General features: G+C 35.0%; 1 protein-coding gene across 7 annotated transcripts in view; it reads left to right on the plus strand.

Annotated features, from left to right (window-relative positions):
• Nucleotides 1-17,564, plus strand: part of NF1 (neurofibromin 1) — a 252,743-nt gene that overhangs the window by 130,748 nt on the left and 104,431 nt on the right. For 5 of the 7 annotated variants that reach the window (XR_004347587.1, XM_032617092.1, XM_032617094.1 and 2 more), the window contains exons 27-31: nucleotides 5-216; nucleotides 3,341-3,502; nucleotides 3,643-3,746; nucleotides 9,487-9,622; nucleotides 13,516-13,578. Coding sequence is in view for 5 of the 7 variants with exons in the window: in XM_032617092.1 (XP_032472983.1) it covers nucleotides 5-216; nucleotides 3,341-3,502; nucleotides 3,643-3,746; nucleotides 9,487-9,622; nucleotides 13,516-13,578 (677 nt within the window). In the remaining 2 variants the exon portion in view is untranslated. Of the gene's footprint in view, nucleotides 1-4; nucleotides 217-3,340; nucleotides 3,503-3,642; nucleotides 3,747-9,486; nucleotides 9,623-13,515; nucleotides 13,579-17,564 lie in introns of those variants that run through there. The other 2 variants (XR_004347588.1, XM_032617096.1) reach the window with 2 other exon arrangements.

Genomic DNA, 17,564 nt, shown 5'->3' on the forward strand with positions numbered 1-17,564 from the left:
TCAGGTTTAGGTTATCACAAAGATCTTCAGACAAGAGCTACATTTATGGAAGTTCTGACAAAAATCCTTCAACAAGGCACAGAATTTGACACACTTGCAGAAACGGTGTTGGCAGATCGTTTTGAGAGACTGGTAGAGTTGGTCACAATGATGGGTGATCAAGGAGAGCTCCCAATAGCTATGGCTCTGGCCAATGTGGTCCCTTGTTCTCAGTGGGTAAGTTCATTGAGTAAGAGGAGAAGAACAGTGCCTGGCACATAGCAGAAGCTTCAAAATTCATTCATTCAATGAATTTTTTTTAAATTGAAGTATAGTTGATTTACAGTGTTTCAGGTGTACAGCAAAGTGATTGAGTCATATATATATATTCTTTTTCAGATTCTTTTCCATTATAGGTTATTACAAGATACTGGATATAGTTCCCTGTGCTATACAGTAGATCCTTGTTTATTTTTTATATAGTAGTGTGTATCAATGAATTGAATTAATTGCTAAAACTTTTAGAGCTGGAAGAAACTTCAGATATTATTTGAGTGATTTTCAGCTGTGGAAAGTGGTTGGCTCTTCTAGCCCTCACTAGATTTCTTAAATATGAGGATCTTATTTCACATATCTAAAGTAAAACTCAAACTCCTTACCTGACCCACTGAAAAATTCCATTTGAACACTCATCAAAAGAAAATTAAAACCCCTGATCTGGTCTGGTGTATTCATATATTAAATGAGATAATTAGGGTTAAATCTCATATTTAGTTGTTAGTAATGCTAGAACTAGAATTCAAGGCTTATGCCTGTTTACTATTGATATACCTCTAGTTCACAACTCTTTTTCTGTAATGCGTTATGCAATTTTTTAAAAATTTAACCACTCTTATTTGCATTTGAAATTGTGACATTGCTTGTTTTAAATACAGAAGACATAATATGGCTATTTGGCATCTGTTAATAAAAAATTTCCTAGAACCATATCATTTTTGGTAACATATGCTAAACATTTGAGAAAGCTTGTCCCTTTCCATGTTAAAAAGCTGTTTAGTTTATACTGTACTGAAAATGATTTCATTTCATTTCATTTTAGTAAATTATATCTAATTTATAATTATATCTATAATTGTATCTAATTATATGTAATCTGTTGTTGCCTGTAGATGTGTTTCTGCTTAAAAGCTGTAGGATCTTATTCTTCATACTTACAATGAAACTCAAACTCTTTACCCTGGTCTACAAGGCTCTACCCAGCCTGGGCCCTGCCTCATCTCTGACATCATCTTATGCCATTTTCCTTCTTGTTCACCAGACTGAAACCACACTGGCCATCAAACATGTTAGGCTTATTTCTACCCTTGAGCACCCTTGCTTCTGCTGCTGCCTAGAATACTTATTCCCTGGTCTCTTGTTATTCAAGTTTCAAGTCAGATATCACTTTCCTAGTGAGGTCTTTTCTGGCCATCCAATCAAAACCACACTCACAGTCATTTTATTCCATTCCTTGTTATATTTTCTTTGCAGCAGTTATTTACTATGTGAAATTATCTTGTTTATTTGATTGCTTGGTCTCCTTCCACCACAATGTGAGTTACATGAGAGCAGACTATGTCTATGTTGTTTACTGCTGTAGTTCCAGGTCTTGAAGTACAACCTGGCATATAACAATGACTCAGTAAGTAATTGTTTAATGAATGAAGATGGAATCCTGCTTGTAGCTAGTGAGTTAGAAAAAGGAAATTGTTGAAATCCTCTTGAAGCCTAACATTAGTTCACAGATCTTCATATATTCTGAAAATGGAATTCTGAATTACCTTTTAGCACCTACCTATAATTAGCGCTAAAAATTATCAGTAATTTTTTCAATAAAATAGAATTAGTTAAGTCCAAGAGGCTTTAATCATTTTGTTTTCTTTCAGTAAATCATTTCTTATGTGTTTTATACTAAATGACTTTTTTTTACGGAAGGACTTTTATATTAGGCCAGATCTATTTGAACTGTATCGAAACAAAATACAAGATAACTTTAAAAATTTTAGTTCTATTTTGTAAATTTAAATTCTGGTGCTTATATGAAAATTCAACTACCAGTTATAAAGCCAGACACTTTTAAAAAATGCAAAAATACAAAACAACACTACTCTTCACAGATTTTTGTTGTTGTTGTTTTGGAAAATATAATTATTTTTACCAAAACTATTGTTTATGCTAACATGTTATGGATTTATGATGTTATTTTTATTATGTTATTCTTAAATTAAAATACTATAATAAATAAATAAATTCTGGTGCTTAAAGTTTTCAGAATTTTGCAGGGGAGGGATTAGAGTGGAAAAAACTAGCACAGCAGTCTAAAAATAGTTTTATTTTGTAAGTGAATTATCTCTCGTAATTACACTTGGCTTTAAAATGGAGGATAGAATTTTTATATCTAGTCAATTATGTATTATGTAACTGTAGGAAGTATAGCAGCGTATTGGATCGTATTTGGCTTCAGCTATCTGTGGTTAGGATTGTTAAATTTTTTCCTTTATTCGAATAACAGATTATAATAATCCTGGGACCGGATAAGAATTAGAGGAGCTACAGGCCATGATCCTGGCTTTGTTGTCACTGATTGAAGTTTGGGCCATCTTATTATGGCTACCCCTGTTCTCTCTAAATCTCTTCCCAACATGTATGGTTAAACAGTGATTTACTATCACGTTCATTTTTCTTGAGTGTACCAAAAGATACTTTACTGTGGGGAATTACAAGGCGTATCGTTTAGGACCTAGATGGGAATTAGCCACCCATCCCCACTTTGTATGTAAATCTGGCTAATCTTTTGGTTCTGAATGCACAGCCTAGGTCTTTTTCCTGACTTGCTGCAAATCCTGTAGTTTTTCCATTTTTGTTGTTTCTTGCCTAGCCGTGTTCAGCGTTCACTGAGTTTCCCTGACCATATAAGAAGAGAGTAGAGCTCTGTGGTCACCGAAGTCTTATTTGCCCTCATTGATTTTCTAAGAAAATGATCTGTGCATATCAAATTCTTTGCCATCATCTTCTATTTCTGTTTTCTTTCATTTTGTCATAGGATTTGAACTGAATCCTGGATTTTTTTTGTCTTCTGGTAAAGCCTTGGCCTCTCTTTACCTTTTATCATTTAATCCTTAGAGTTAGCAGCTACTGTAGGTGTATAGAAATAGTCATCTGTCATAGACAGATATACACAGATAAATCCCAGGGGAAAACTTAATCATTCACCATATACCTCAGTTCAGCAGGTGGTTGTCAGCTTTGAATTTGCCTTTCAGTTTCCTGCTTAAGGAAAAATGGAACTGTTTACACTGACACGATTTTATTTTGTTCTCAGGATGAACTAGCTCGAGTTCTAGTGACTCTATTTGACTCTCGGCATTTACTCTACCAACTGCTCTGGAACATGTTTTCTAAGGAAGTAGAATTGGCAGACTCCATGCAGACTCTTTTCCGAGGCAACAGCTTGGCCAGTAAAATAATGACCTTCTGTTTCAAGGTTTGTATCCATTTATCTTTTTTTTTTTTTTTTTGGTGTGGAGATATGCCAAACAGTGATTATGTACAGAGCAGAATGTCTTCTTTAATGCAAGATATTTGGAGCCGGCATAATAAATTCCTACTTGTGTATTTCTTTAGGTATATGGTGCTACCTACCTACAGAAACTCCTGGATCCTTTATTACGGATTGTGATCACATCCTCTGATTGGCAGCGTGTTAGCTTTGAAGTAGATCCTACCAGGTGTGTCATCCTCTCATCTGCAACAGCTCTCCATTTTTTCATTTCTACTACATGAGGCAAGGCCCTCATAATTTCTCCCCTTGATTCTTAAGATTAGTCTTTAATTATAAAAGTTACACACAAATACATTTTTCTTTTTTTTAAAAAAAATATTTATTTATTTGGTTGCGCTGGGTCTTAGTTGCAGCTCGCAGGCTCCCTAGTTGCAGCTCGCAGGCTCCTTAGTTGTGGCATGGATGTGGGGTCTAGTTCCGTGACCAGGGATCAAACCTGGGCCCCCGAAACTGGGAGCACAGAGTCCCAACCACTGCACAACCAGGGCAGTCCCTCAAATACATTTTTCTTAAAGAAAGTTACAAATAACATTAAAGGTGTCTTTGAGTGTCACCTCTAGAGACATAGCACTGTTACTAGTTAGGCCGTTCTTCTGTCCTTTTTCAATTCATTTGCATATACATATTTCTAGTGGTAGAAACTATATTATAATATGAGCACTTAATATAAATGGTAAGATATTATCAATATACACATGGTTTTGCAACTTTTTTTTTTTAACATAACCCTGTGTCTTAGATCATTCTTTGTCAGTATAGAAAGATAATGAATCGGATTCCTTTTAACTGCTGCATAATATTTTGTGGTTTGGCAATATCATTATTTAGCCAATGCCATATCGACCCCATTGACTTTTGAAATAATTAATATTTGGCTGCATTGGGTCTTTGTTGCTCTGTGTGGGCTTTCTCTGGCTGTGGCGAGCAGGGGCTACTCTTTGTTGCGGCGCACGGGCTGTAGGCGTGCAAGCTTCAGTGGTTGTGGCACGTGGGCTTAGTTGCTCCGTGGCATGCGGGATCTTCCCGGACCAGGGCTTGAACCCATGTCCCCTGCATTGGCAGGCGGATTCTTAATCACCGTGCTACCTAGGAAATCCCAATCCCATTGACTTTTGTAGTAGCTTTCTAATTATTGTCCTAGCATTATCTTTTTATTTGCAGATCATTTACTGCAGGAATTATTCTGAAACCTAAAATTTTTTGTCACTTTTTTTCTTAGAAACCATCAGTTGTTCCCCATTGACTGCAAGAAAAAAACTCATCTGACTATAATCCACATCACTACTTGTCATTCTTTCCTGTGTTCTCTGTACTTTAACTCCAGTGAAATATGCGCATGTTGTACATTTTTAAAGTGGCTTGACAACATGGGGTTCGTTGGGATTAGAGTTGCCTAATAAGTAATACCCATTTTCCCCCCACCAAGTTCAAAACCAAAAGGGCAGAGGGAGGGGAGGGATGGGAGTGAAGCACCCAGGAATCAGCTGTCTCCTTTATTTCTGATAAAAATGATTAAAGAGTGGGGCTTTAGATCCTGTGGGCATATAACATAGGCTTGCTAATACATCACCTTGAATTAGAATCATCTTCCCCATCCCTTGCACGGCTGGGTAAACTACAGGCTTCCATCACAGGGGCTGGCAAGCTTTTTATCACAAGTGGAGAGAAGACCAGATTATATCTTTTCTGCAGGCAGACATATCTAGAATGGAGAGGATGGCACTGAACTGAGCATGCTTGACTCCGTTTTTTTTTAAATCTATCTCGCTCTTCCTCCTATAATGTGGATTGACTTAGGAGAAGGGAAAGAGGCCAAGGGGTAATGTAAGGTGCAGTTTAAAAACCACCATCTCCATGAAGCTTTCTGCCTGTCCCCATGGTATCTGGCTTATAGTTGGCATTTCATAAATATTTGTTGAATGAAATTTTTAACACTTATGCTTGCTTTTTCTAAGCCACATCTCTTGTCTTTCAGTTAGGACCTTAACATTATTTTATTTTTTATTTTCAAGTTCAGAGCTTCTTGATGGTTTCTCTTCCTAAAAATTTTATTTGGCAACTTCGTATCAGTTGGTATTTTTGGCTCTGCCTTTGCTGAAGTATCAACGGTAATATCTAATCAGAACTCTGGCACCTAAATTAACCAGTTATTGTTAAAATGGTTAAAAAGTTGTAGTTTAAACTTAGAAGCGACATTCTTTTAATGTCATCTTGTATTTTGTTACCATTTAGCAATTTCACTTTCTAAAGGGTAAAAATTACTTAGAGAGTGAACTACTGCCTGAAAGAAATCTACTGTACTAAGTACTCTGGCACAGAGAAGGGAACTAGATGACAAGCTACCTATATTCAGGTTACTTAAAATCAAGTTGACATCTTTTCTGACATGTAGAGGGCTTGGAAGTTGACACTGCTATGTTCATAACAAGAAAAAGCTGAAAACAGAAAATCAGCAACTCTTCTTAAATTCATCAGAGAATTGAAGGGCACCGCCCTCCCCCCCCCAAAAAAAAGGGAAAAAACTGGCGTGACAGCCAAATTCAGAGAATCCCAGCTTACAGGGAGAAACAGCTGCTGGAGTCAGTAACTGATAGGAACACTTAGGCTGTAATTGACAACTTGCTGGAGGTTGAGTGTGGATTAGCTTGAGAATGAAAGCTCCTGGGGGCCCTGTGTCAGGGGGACCCTCACACTTCTGTGAGTTTGACCTCTAGAAACCCTACCAGGTTCTCATGGTGAAGGTGGAAGAAAAGTCCCCTTGTGCTCTGGGCAGGGGAAGGGGAAGAGTAACCATTTTGTAATATGCCCATAGTGTTCTGTTCTCCCTTACAAAGGCCTGCCTTTAAGGATTACTACCAGGGCCTTATCTGACCTGGAGGATGGGCAGTTACCCAACTTCAGCCTCCTCTAGCCTTCCTGACTCACATAAGGGGAGAAAAAAGGCTAAGAAATTCTTCTGAAGGTCACAACCCAGCCACTCTGGCCCAGTAAAACAGTGGAGATATAAGCATAAGATTATAGACTGCTTCCCCTCCCCAGTACCTCACTACTACATCGACAGGACTCCAGTGTATTAAAAGTGGGTTACAGCAAAGAGCTTCAACACAGAGACTCTAAGAAGGAATTCCTAGGGAAAACTAGGGAATCCCAGACAACTAGGTAGACAAAAACAAGGACACCGGAAGAAATTGACACCTATAGCTACAGCAAACATTAAGCACAACCTAAGTTCTAGCCAGATTAACATAAAACCTTACACTAAAGACCTCTTTGTTTCTGTTCCTGCTACCCATTATGTCTTGGGTCTTTCAACAAAAAAATTACAGTCTCAAGAGACAAAGCAAGCATCATAACTAGACTCAGGTGTGACAGATTTTGGGATTATCAGACGAGGATTAAAATAACCGCAATTAATATGTTAAGGGCTCTATGGAAAAAAGTGGACAACATGCAACAACTGGTGGGTGATTTAAACAGAGATGGAAACTCAAAGAATCAAAAGGAAATGCTAGAAATCAAAAACACTGTAACAGAAAGGAAAAATGCCTTTGGATGGGCTTATCAGTAGACTGGACACAAATGAGAAAAGAATTAGTGAACTTGAAGATATGTCAATAGACATTTCCAAAACTGAGATGCAAAGAAAAAGAAAAACTAAATGAAAATGAAAGTGCATCTTATCAGAATGTGTGGAAAGTAGTGAAATACAGTATTTACAGCATTAAATGCATATATTAGAAAAGAAGAAGGATCTAAAATGAATGGCCTAAACTTTCACCTTAGAAAATTAGAGAAAGTTCAGTATAAACCTAAAGCAAGCAGAAGGAAAGAAATAAAAATTAGAAATCAATGAAATTAAAAACAGGAAAACAATAGGAAACAAAAACAAAAGCTGATTGAAAGTCAGAGGGAAGAATTTTTATACACACAAACACTTAAATAATTGAACACAAAGCTTCATTATAGATCAGAATTAATGGAATAGCCAATAAGTTATCATTGGCATGTGGGAGGCATGAGGGATAGATGTATTAGAGGGACATTGGAAACAGACCAGCAGCACACCTGCTGCTGTGTTGACTCATTAAGAAAAAGTTCCCACAAAGTAGACAAGAACTGTCAAGGTTTCTAGAAATCTCTTCTAGCCCTGTTAAATATATTGTTAATATTTTCTTTCATACGCAAAGCTTCTATGCCCTCCATATCTCAGATTTGAGTTACTATTGTAGCTTCTTAAGTGATCTCCCTTCATAAAGCCCCCATGTTTAGACCAGTCTCTTTTTAGTTCCCCATATATCCCAAGTTCATTTTCTGCCTCTGACTTCCCGGCAACCAGTTGCCATGTGAATTAATCGTGTCTGTCTCTGGTTTGCTATTTTGTCTTTTATATCCTTGAATAATTGTACTCATTACTTAGTGTGTACTTCTCTCCCCTCTTTGAGAGGTTCAAAGGCCAATTATTGTTGAATCCTCAGCACCTGGCATTAAGATGGCAAATAGTAGATGCATGATAAATGTTTATCAGATTGAACTGTGTGCTTGTCCTGCCTTCTTCTTTCTGAAATGCCCTTACTTCTTTTTGCCTGTGCAGATTCTTTCCCTCCTTTAGAACTCATCTAGTCCATGAAATCTTTCCTGCCTGTCATCTACATTAATTTCCAAACTCTTACTGTATCCATATGCTGCACCACATGGTGAGCTGCAAGGAATCTGGAGTGTCCCAAACTTTTATGTAATATGTAAATTAGTATAGAAAGAAAATTACTAGTTAAGAGATTGAAAACAAGTATTCAATAATTGTTTTGGTAAGGTACTATGCTAGTTTTTAAGGGGTCAAAGATGAAGACATCCTTCAAGGATCTTACAGTTTAGTAGGGGAGATAAGACGTATAACAAGTAGTTAAGTAGTGACTTTCATAGGGAATGTGTTTTGAGAGTTCGGTTGGGCAGCTCAAGTAAAGGTTTGTGGATTTGAGAGCCACTGGGTAAAATTTAAACCCCATAAAGTAGGCATTATAATTATTCCTGTCTTATTGATGGAAAAAAATGAGGCTCAGAGAAGTTAAGTATCTTGACCAAGGTCATAATGGTCAATAAGCGGTAAAGCTGAAATTTAAACCTAGTGAGTTTGCCTTCTGAATATCTGCCTTTAATCACAGCACCAAGACTTTAGAATCATACAGAAGAGGGGCTTCCCTGGTGGTCCAGTGGTTAAGACCCCGTGCTTCTACTGCAGGGGGCACGGGTTCAATCCCTGGTCAGGGAACTAAGATCCTACATGCTGTGCAGCACGGCCAAATAAATAAATAAATACCTTAAAACAAAAAGAATCATTAGCAACAATAATTGAATGTGGGGAATAATGGAGTACTGCAGGCAAAGACGACATCAGAGGTCACCTGAATGACGTGATTGAAACAGTGATGGTGCCGTTGACAACATGGGGAACACAGGATGAGACATACAAGTAGGAGGAAAAAAATCAGCTGATTTTGAACAAACTGAGTTTTAGGTACTGGCAAGAGGGACACCTAGCAGTTAGAGATATTAAACTGGATATGAAGGGCAGTTGAAAATAGGGCCTGAATGGCCACAAAATATTGAAAGCATGTCTAACTTTACTGAAGTCATGGAAATAAAAGTTAAAAATGTGAGGTGCAGTCTCCTACCTACTAGATGGACAAAAAAATAAAATCATATACTAAATTTATGAAAATATAGAGGGAGAAGAATTTTTATACACAGTTCTCAAAATTGCCTTTTTTATAGTTGGTTTGTTTAAATCAGGTTCCCAACAAAGTCCAAATGTTGCATTTGGCTGAATGTCTTTTAAGGAGTATGTCTGTTTGTTTGTTAGTTTGTTTGTTTTTAATTGGTTTTGCTTTTTTTCTTTTTCCTCTCGATAGGTTAGAACAGTCAGAGAGCCTTGAGGAAAACCAGCGAAACCTCCTTCAGATGACCGAGAAGTTCTTCCATGCCATCATCAGTTCCTCCTCCGAGTTTCCCCCTCAGCTACGAAGTGTGTGCCACTGTTTGTACCAGGTATGCTTAAGGTTAGAGATTACCATTATTAATCCACAGCTAAATTTAAAAAAATGCTTTACCAAAGAGGAATTTAGCTGCTAATAGTGGGTGGTTGATAATACTGAATCAATTTGGATGAATAATACATGAAGAATTGTTTAAATTGGCTCTAAAAATATAAAGTAGTTTAAGGGGGTACTTTAAAAATAATAAATTTTCCTTATGTTGAGAACAAGCTTAAAATGTACCAAATCTACTGGGTATAATAGATGTGATTGAAATGAGATGTATTATGGAATTTTTGTTGTTGTTTTTATCTTGTACCTAAATTACTCATCGGGTCTTTCACATATGAGGCTGGTCTACTCCTTGTTTTTTGTGTTGTGAAATGCTTTATCCATAATTTTGATTTTTTTATTAAGCTCTATTGTGTTTTTGTCAGGTTTTCCCAGGACAGGCTGATGTTTTATTTTATGTAGAATGCTACTCATAAAATATATTGCATCATCATTCATGTCAAATTATTAGACTTTCCAACACTAGAACTGCAAGTAATGCTTCTGAGTTCAGATGTCCACAGTCATCCCCTACTTGCTAAGGAAATTGCACCTGTGTTCTTTTATGGCTTCCACTGTGTTTTTGATGGGCATATGCAGTTTCAGAAATGATTTAATCACTCCAAGGGAGATTAGTGTAAATCCACATTAGCCTGTTAAAACTGTGATTCTGGAAGAAACATTAGTGGGTCTGGAGTTTGGGACAGGGGCAGGTATAGGGGAAAAAATGTATGTATTTATCAAAACCCATGCCTTTTGTGTCTTTTTCTTTGCAGAGTTATCCCCAGCCATTTGTTTTTTAGCACAGGGCTTTGGTTGCTTAGAGACATTAGCAAGATCAGTGAAATTGTCATTTAAAAAAGCTGTTTCAGGCTGCTCTTTGTGAATTTTTCCTCCATTGCTATTTATAAAGATGTATCTGCTGTATCTATAAAAAAATGTTTCATCATGTTTGTAGATGATGAAGCATACTTAGCATTAAAACTGTCTTAATTTAATTTATCATGACTTTTCCTGCCTTTTCAAAATAGCTCAAGGAAGCTTAGGAGAGCCCCACATAATTTTTTCAGCTAGTTAAATCTGAGACCAGAGGGTGGTTTAGTTATAATATGAAATCTAATACAGTAAGTAATAGCTTAAGTCTGGGCATTATTCAGGTTTCTCTTTAAATCCAATTCAGTCCTTTCTGTTTATATAACTAGGCAGATAAGAAATGGTAAGCACCTATTAAAAATAGTCTGGACCAACTTCTTGGTTGGCCTAATAGTAACTGTTTTCAGAGAGCAAATGAATTTCTCAAGTGGCAGTGGCTTTGACTTTAGCTGGTTAGAAGTGAATGGGTACTGACTACCTGGTTACATATATGGTCTCTAGTAGATTTTAGTAGAAATTCTTCATGTGGTTGTCTCCCTAAAAGAAAACAATTTTTGTATCATCAGCAAACTCGGAGTCCCACTTGATAAGGAAAAAGGAACTAAGTGCTTGGAACTTAGTAAGTACTTAGAAAATATTTAATGAAGGAATAAATAACCCCATTTCTCCCACCCAAGTAAACAAGATTCTTGTCAGCTTTCATAGTTAGGAAGGGAGGGAAGTGAAAATAATGCAGAAAATAATGCTAGTTGATAATTGGTGGCTTATTAACCACTATGTGTTGTGCTTTTTAAAACATTCCATAATACAGTATCCCATATTACAACAGACCTGAATTATTGTATTAAAATTTCACATACAATTATTCCCTTTAATAATATTATTTAAATGTTAGTGCATTTTGGGGACGTATTGGATAAACTTATTGTTGGAATGTACAGTACTATAGAGGAAATATATGCTATGTTATTTATAAATAAAAGTTTTTTGATAAGTGACTGATTACAGGAAAATTTACATTTACTAATTAAAAATGAAAAAAATAAACTTTGATCTCAAGATATTCTTTCATTGAGTCTCCTTCCAAATGTAGTTTTTCTCTTAGTTTGCTCTTTTATTTTTATTCATCTTCCCTCTTCTGGCTTTTCCTTGCCCTTTTGACTTTGGAAATAACATAATGGTCCGTTTGTACTTTTATGTTCTGCTGGGAGGGATAGTAGTCGATTGTTTTTTTCCCTCTAGTAAATATGTCTCCTGCTTTGGGACCTACTGGGGAAGATTTGAAAGCTGAGTATATTGCTAGCTAATAAATTTCTCTGAGCTTTAGGTCTTGAGTTAGTACTTTTGACTGTTAAACCTTTTTAAAATCATGGTTTAACCATGTCTTTCATTTTATATGCCTCCTTACTTAGTGGACTGGGTTAAGATTATATAGGAATAGCCAACTGTGAACATGTGTTAGATTTATAACTGAGACATTTTCTCATGTATTTATTTCCACTTTTCCTCCTGATAGTTTTGGAATAATGAGAAAACAATTCCCAGATTGGATATTCTCCTAAGTTGTGGTGAGAGAATTCTGAGGAAGAGCTAAATATGATTCTAAATAAATGTCGTCTTTTCCTAGCAAATGTGCTTCTCCAAACAGAAGTCGTTTACACAAAAATTTTAAGGCTATAATTGATGGTTATATACCGTAATTGAAAATAAAAAGTGTATAAAACTGCATTTTGGGGATAAATTGGGTTACTAGTGCTTTTGTATATAGTCTAAAGTTTGAATCAAAGCTCCTTGAGAAAAGGACCGTGTCTTCTTATTTTATTGCTTTCTTCCAGTGCTTAGAATGGTATCTAGCAAGTAGGTGCACAGTAACTACTTGGATGAATGGATGGATGGATGGATGAACAAAAATCAAACTAATGCCAAGTTATTATGGGTTATGGTGTTGAATGCACAGAATTTTTAGAATAAAATGCCATGTATGGTGGATTAAAGAATTCTAATTTGTTTTCAAGATATTTTAAAAATAATTATTGTGCCTAGTCTAGGCCAATCAGGAGTCTTTTAATTTTAACAGAGCTCTTTGGCCTAGGAGGAGCTCTGAGAGATGAAACCAATATGTCTCTGTGGGTTTTGGGTATTTTTTTGTTTTTGTGTGTGTGTGTGTGTGTGTGTGTTTTGGAGACATTCTGATAAATGGTCAAATCTGTGAAAAATTTTAAGCAGGCTCACAGTTTTATTCTGTAATTTTCTCTGCAGTTTCTTCACTTTAATATTAATGCTTATTTCTAGTTGAGCTGATAACATTCTTTTCCCAAACGTTGCAGAGCTTTTAACCTCCTCTGATTAGAACTTTTTCAGGAAGTAGCCTGCAAACAAAAATAAGTGAAATTGTAAGAGTAATCTTTCTTAAAGAGAGAGAGACTAGCTCAGAATCTCTAAAGTGTATTTTTCTATTATATTTAGCCATTTAATGTTTATTTTTTTAATCAGTAGGATAGGAATTCAATGCCAGCTATTGGAAAAAGAACTTTTTAAGTCCATTGAAGGATACACAGAGAAGTATATATAAATATATGTATCAAGAAAAAATTATGTAGATGCATAGAAGTGTTTTTAGAGTATGATCTATTTGTAATGAACATTTTATATAAAATTTATCAAAAGCTAGGATTTAACTGAAATGCAAGTATTAAATATCCTCGCATTCACTTGAGGAGAGCTTTTCTGCGATTTATAGCCAGAAATAGTAGATATGATTGTCTCAGCATTTCTTGCTATTTATGCTTTGGCTTAAAAATGTAATAAAAATTAAAATCCAGAGATAAAATTCATCCCTCAAAATTAAGTTGATTCCTAATTTTTTGTTGATTCCATTTGTGTTACATTTTGATCATGTAATTTTATGTACAAGCCAACATTGTTTTTGTTGCTGTATGTAGTTGGTGCTGTGACTTGTTTGTGCTCATCTCTGTTCTGTAGGCAACTTGCCACTCCCTACTGAATAAAGCTACAGTAAAAGAAAAAAAGGAAAACAAAAAATCAGTAAGTTTGGAGAACTTTTTTTTAGCTGTTTCTTTCAAAGCAAAACAAAAATCTTTTGCTGTTTGTTAAGAACATCTTCACTTCAGCCTATTTGACCTTCACTGTAAAATCATTCTACTAATTCTGGCACAAAGTAGCTTTCATTTCAATTAACCCTGGAATTAAGTTACATTGAAACATTCTCTGTGTTCCTTTGGTTTGATTTATCCCAAAGGTATTTTGGGAGCATTTGTTGCATTGGATATCCCTGGTCTAATTTTATTATTTATTCTTTAAATTATAAATGAATGCCAAAGAAACTTAATTTCAAGGCCTTAGGAAATGCTGACTCTCTTCATTCTTGCTTCTTGTTTGCAGGTAATGTGAGTGATTTCTTTTCCTAGAGATGAAAGTTTTCCTTAATTGTTAGAAGTACATGGAAGGAAAGTGTCACTTTCTAATAAATCTTACCTAAAAGTAGCTAAAGTTTATTTTTTACTTCTTATATTTTTATCTAGACAGTCTCAGCCAGGATTTAGATCATTGTGCTTAGATTATAAAAATTCTAATGGTAAAACAAAACCACTTTTACCTTAGAGAAAATCATTATTAAACTATTGGGACTGAGAATTATAGTACTTCTGAAATAAAGGAAAAGTGAGTCCATATTTATAGAGAAACACCTTATTTGCAAACATGATATGCATATACTTACCTGCTTCTATGAACTTGCCCTAATTTAAAAGGAAGAAAATCATGGTAGTCATAATTATTTTCTTCCTGTGAGTGACATTTGTCCAGAATATTAACGTGCATTCATTTTAAATTTGCCATTATCTGTCAGTATAACTGATCTTTATCAGGCTCAGTACTACCTTTGTTCATACAATCCAAATAAATTTAGAGAAAGATGTAAAGAAAAGCTTTAGGAGTCACATAGGTAGTTTACTTTAAAAGGTAAAATTTAGTGTATTCATCTGGTTTCATCTTTCATTTCTCGTCTGAGCTTTACATATAGTAAATTTCTATTTTAAATTCAGAACTAAATTAAAATTTAGAAACATGCTTTTATGTCCATTCAAGAGATTCCTTTTTGGATACGTTAAGTAAATTTGGTCAGCTGTGAGCAAATGGATTGGATTGGACGGCCATCTTACTTAATAAAAACATTTCTTTCTAATGCTTCAGCCTTCTAATTCTCAGCATATGTGGATTTAACATAATATACACCATCACTGTTGAAATTAATTTACTATTTCTAACACTCTTGTTTGGTGTTTTACTAATACCATTGTGTAGTATATCACATAAATTAAAATTCAGGCTTTCTCTTTTTCTCTAGAGCATGTTTTTTAGCCTTCCTAACATTGCTTTATTTACTAAGATTTTGTCTAAAATTGTTCCTTGAAATGTTTTTTTCTACTAGTGTTATTTTCAGATTTAAAAAAAAAAATGTTTCTGGGTAACACTAAGTTTTGGAATGTATTTCTCAGCACAAGTGATATGAGGTCCTTGTGGAAACAAAGGAAATCTAATTGGCAATTTAAGATATTTTAGAACACATTCCAAAGTATGAAGACAGTATAGTTACTATAAATTTAAAATGTTGGTTTATGGAGTTGTTGGCTTAACAAAATCTACTGATCTAAAAAGCAAGTTAACTTTCTTTTGGGGTGTATGTACCATGGATTGTAATGTGTAAAATATGGAGAGAAGGTTCTGGCTTCTGGTATATAGCTGTGTAATCATATTATAGGTAATTCTCTTTATCATACTCAAACATATACTGTAAATTAGATTTCCTTTGAGAAGTTGTCAACCTAACTCAGGTAATTAAGGATAGATGGGTTGTGATTCTCTTGATGATGTACAGTGTATGACTGCCTTTATTTGTAACCTGTAGTTCAGCTTTTATGGGGGGGTGGGCGGGGAGGTAAGTAAAGGGGACATTTGACTGATAATTGGTTTCAGCATTCAGACTGGCCCTACTTTGACCTTTTATGCAGAATGTCTTTTGGATACAAATTAGATTTTTGCAGATTAAAAATAAAAACAACTTGAGTATGTGTATATTATGAGATAAAATTACACTGATGTTAATTTGTGGTGAAAGGAAAAGAAGTATTTTAATAAATAACCATAAAATTTGTTGTTGAGCATTTTTATGGATATTGATTGTTTTATCAGGTTTTAGTTCCAAAAATATACTGTTATTGGTGAGATACATAATTATATGATACATGAAACAATATGTGTTCTTGTAGTGTGGATACTTTTGAGTTTTGACATGAATTATTTTTGAAGATGTGGAAGTTAGTGAAGGTGTAGTACCTTTCATAATGTTTACAATATTCCATTAGGGAAATAATTCACTCAGATATTCATTAAATTCTGAGATTGAGTTTAAATCAGGTATAAATGTGCATCACACTTTAAAAGCTTTTCTGTCCTAGAGAAAACCAGGAAATAGCTACTCTAAAAATGCATTTTAAAAGAGTTCTCTGTGTGCATATAAGTAATTGATTTTTTTGAGACACTTTCCCAGCAGGTTAGTATTTTACAATTAACCAGTTCTTTGGGAACCAAACTCTTAACTTTTACTTCTTTAAAAACCATTTCAGGATTTTAATGGATTAAACTGAATATATGTGATTCTTTTAAAACAACCTATTTGCAATTATAAATATAAAGCAATTTTTAATCCCGTTCCTTCTTGCTAACTCACTCCTTAAAGGCTTTAAAAATTTGTAGGTTTGTTGAGGTGTTTCTTATCTTTTAAGATTAAAATTTGTGAGTTCTAAAAGAAACAAGCAGTAGCAATGGTGGTCTGTGAACATTCTAAAATTTATGAAGAGTTTTGTCTGTGCGAAAGTAAACGTTCATTTTTCTGTTCCTACTCCCCGAAAGGTTAAACACTGTACTAGAGTAGTAAAAGCACTTGTGTTTTCTTCTTAATTCTGTTTCTAAAACTGTATTTCAGCTAAAAATAACTAAAACAGTATTTAGGTTTTAAAGCCATTCTTCTAAGACTGCTGTGTTTAACCACCTTCACCAGTTTCCTCTTACTGAGGTGTAAGGTTGTCCTTCATGCAATAGCACTCCAAGTACTGTAACACCAAGAAAGCTTCCTGAGCGATGCAGTGTGCACGAAGGTGAGAATATATTAGTTATAACTCACCCCGTTATCACCTCTCAGAAAGATTTTCTCAGCTTAAAAAGTCATTCTCTAAAGTCTTATTTTTACTAACTTCCTATCATATATAGTTGAAAATTATTTTGAGATTTTAGGCAGTGAATAACAACACATTTAAAATGTATACCACATGAAGCACTGAAGGAAACAGAATGAAGTGAAATGATCCTTATTCTTTCCAGAGTTAATCTTGAGTCAGTCAGCCATGAGAATTCATGACAAGAAGTATTATTTTTTTGAGGCATTGTGAAGAAAACTAGAGCTATGTGAGATTCTGCATATAAATCCTGTTTTCTCATTTTCCCCCAGTAGCCTTTGAAATGCAGGTTTATCCTTGGAATCCCAGAACATTGAGTGGAGTAGTGCGGCCTTGCCGTTAGTCAACACTGCTTTCAGCAGCAGTTAGCCACGCTAAGCATGAATAGTTGTAGAGATTTAAATGTTATATGAGTGTTCTTTAAAAATAAATATGTGTGTTATCTGTAACAAATGTAAATTTCAGAAAACTATAATTTTCATGTGTTAATTTAAAACAGGACATGCTAGGAAAAGATGGGAGCTGAGCCAGCTTCATAGCACTTTCCCAGTCTAATTTACCTTCAAAGTGGAATGTTTTATAAAGAGAAAAAGAGAAAATAAATCCATTTAAAATGTTGAGCTCACATTGTTTTTCAGCGTGGGCAACGATTTCTTGTATCTTTAACTTTTTTTATTTGACAGAATTACAAATTGAGGTACACATAGGGGTTCTCTCTTTTGCTGGTGGGATCCTGTTTTCTTTTAGGTCCCCAAGAATTCCCATTCCTGCATGGTT

Source organism: Phocoena sinus, chromosome 20 (genome assembly GCF_008692025.1).
Source record: "Phocoena sinus isolate mPhoSin1 chromosome 20, mPhoSin1.pri, whole genome shotgun sequence".
NCBI classification, from domain to species: domain Eukaryota; kingdom Metazoa; phylum Chordata; class Mammalia; order Artiodactyla; family Phocoenidae; genus Phocoena; species Phocoena sinus.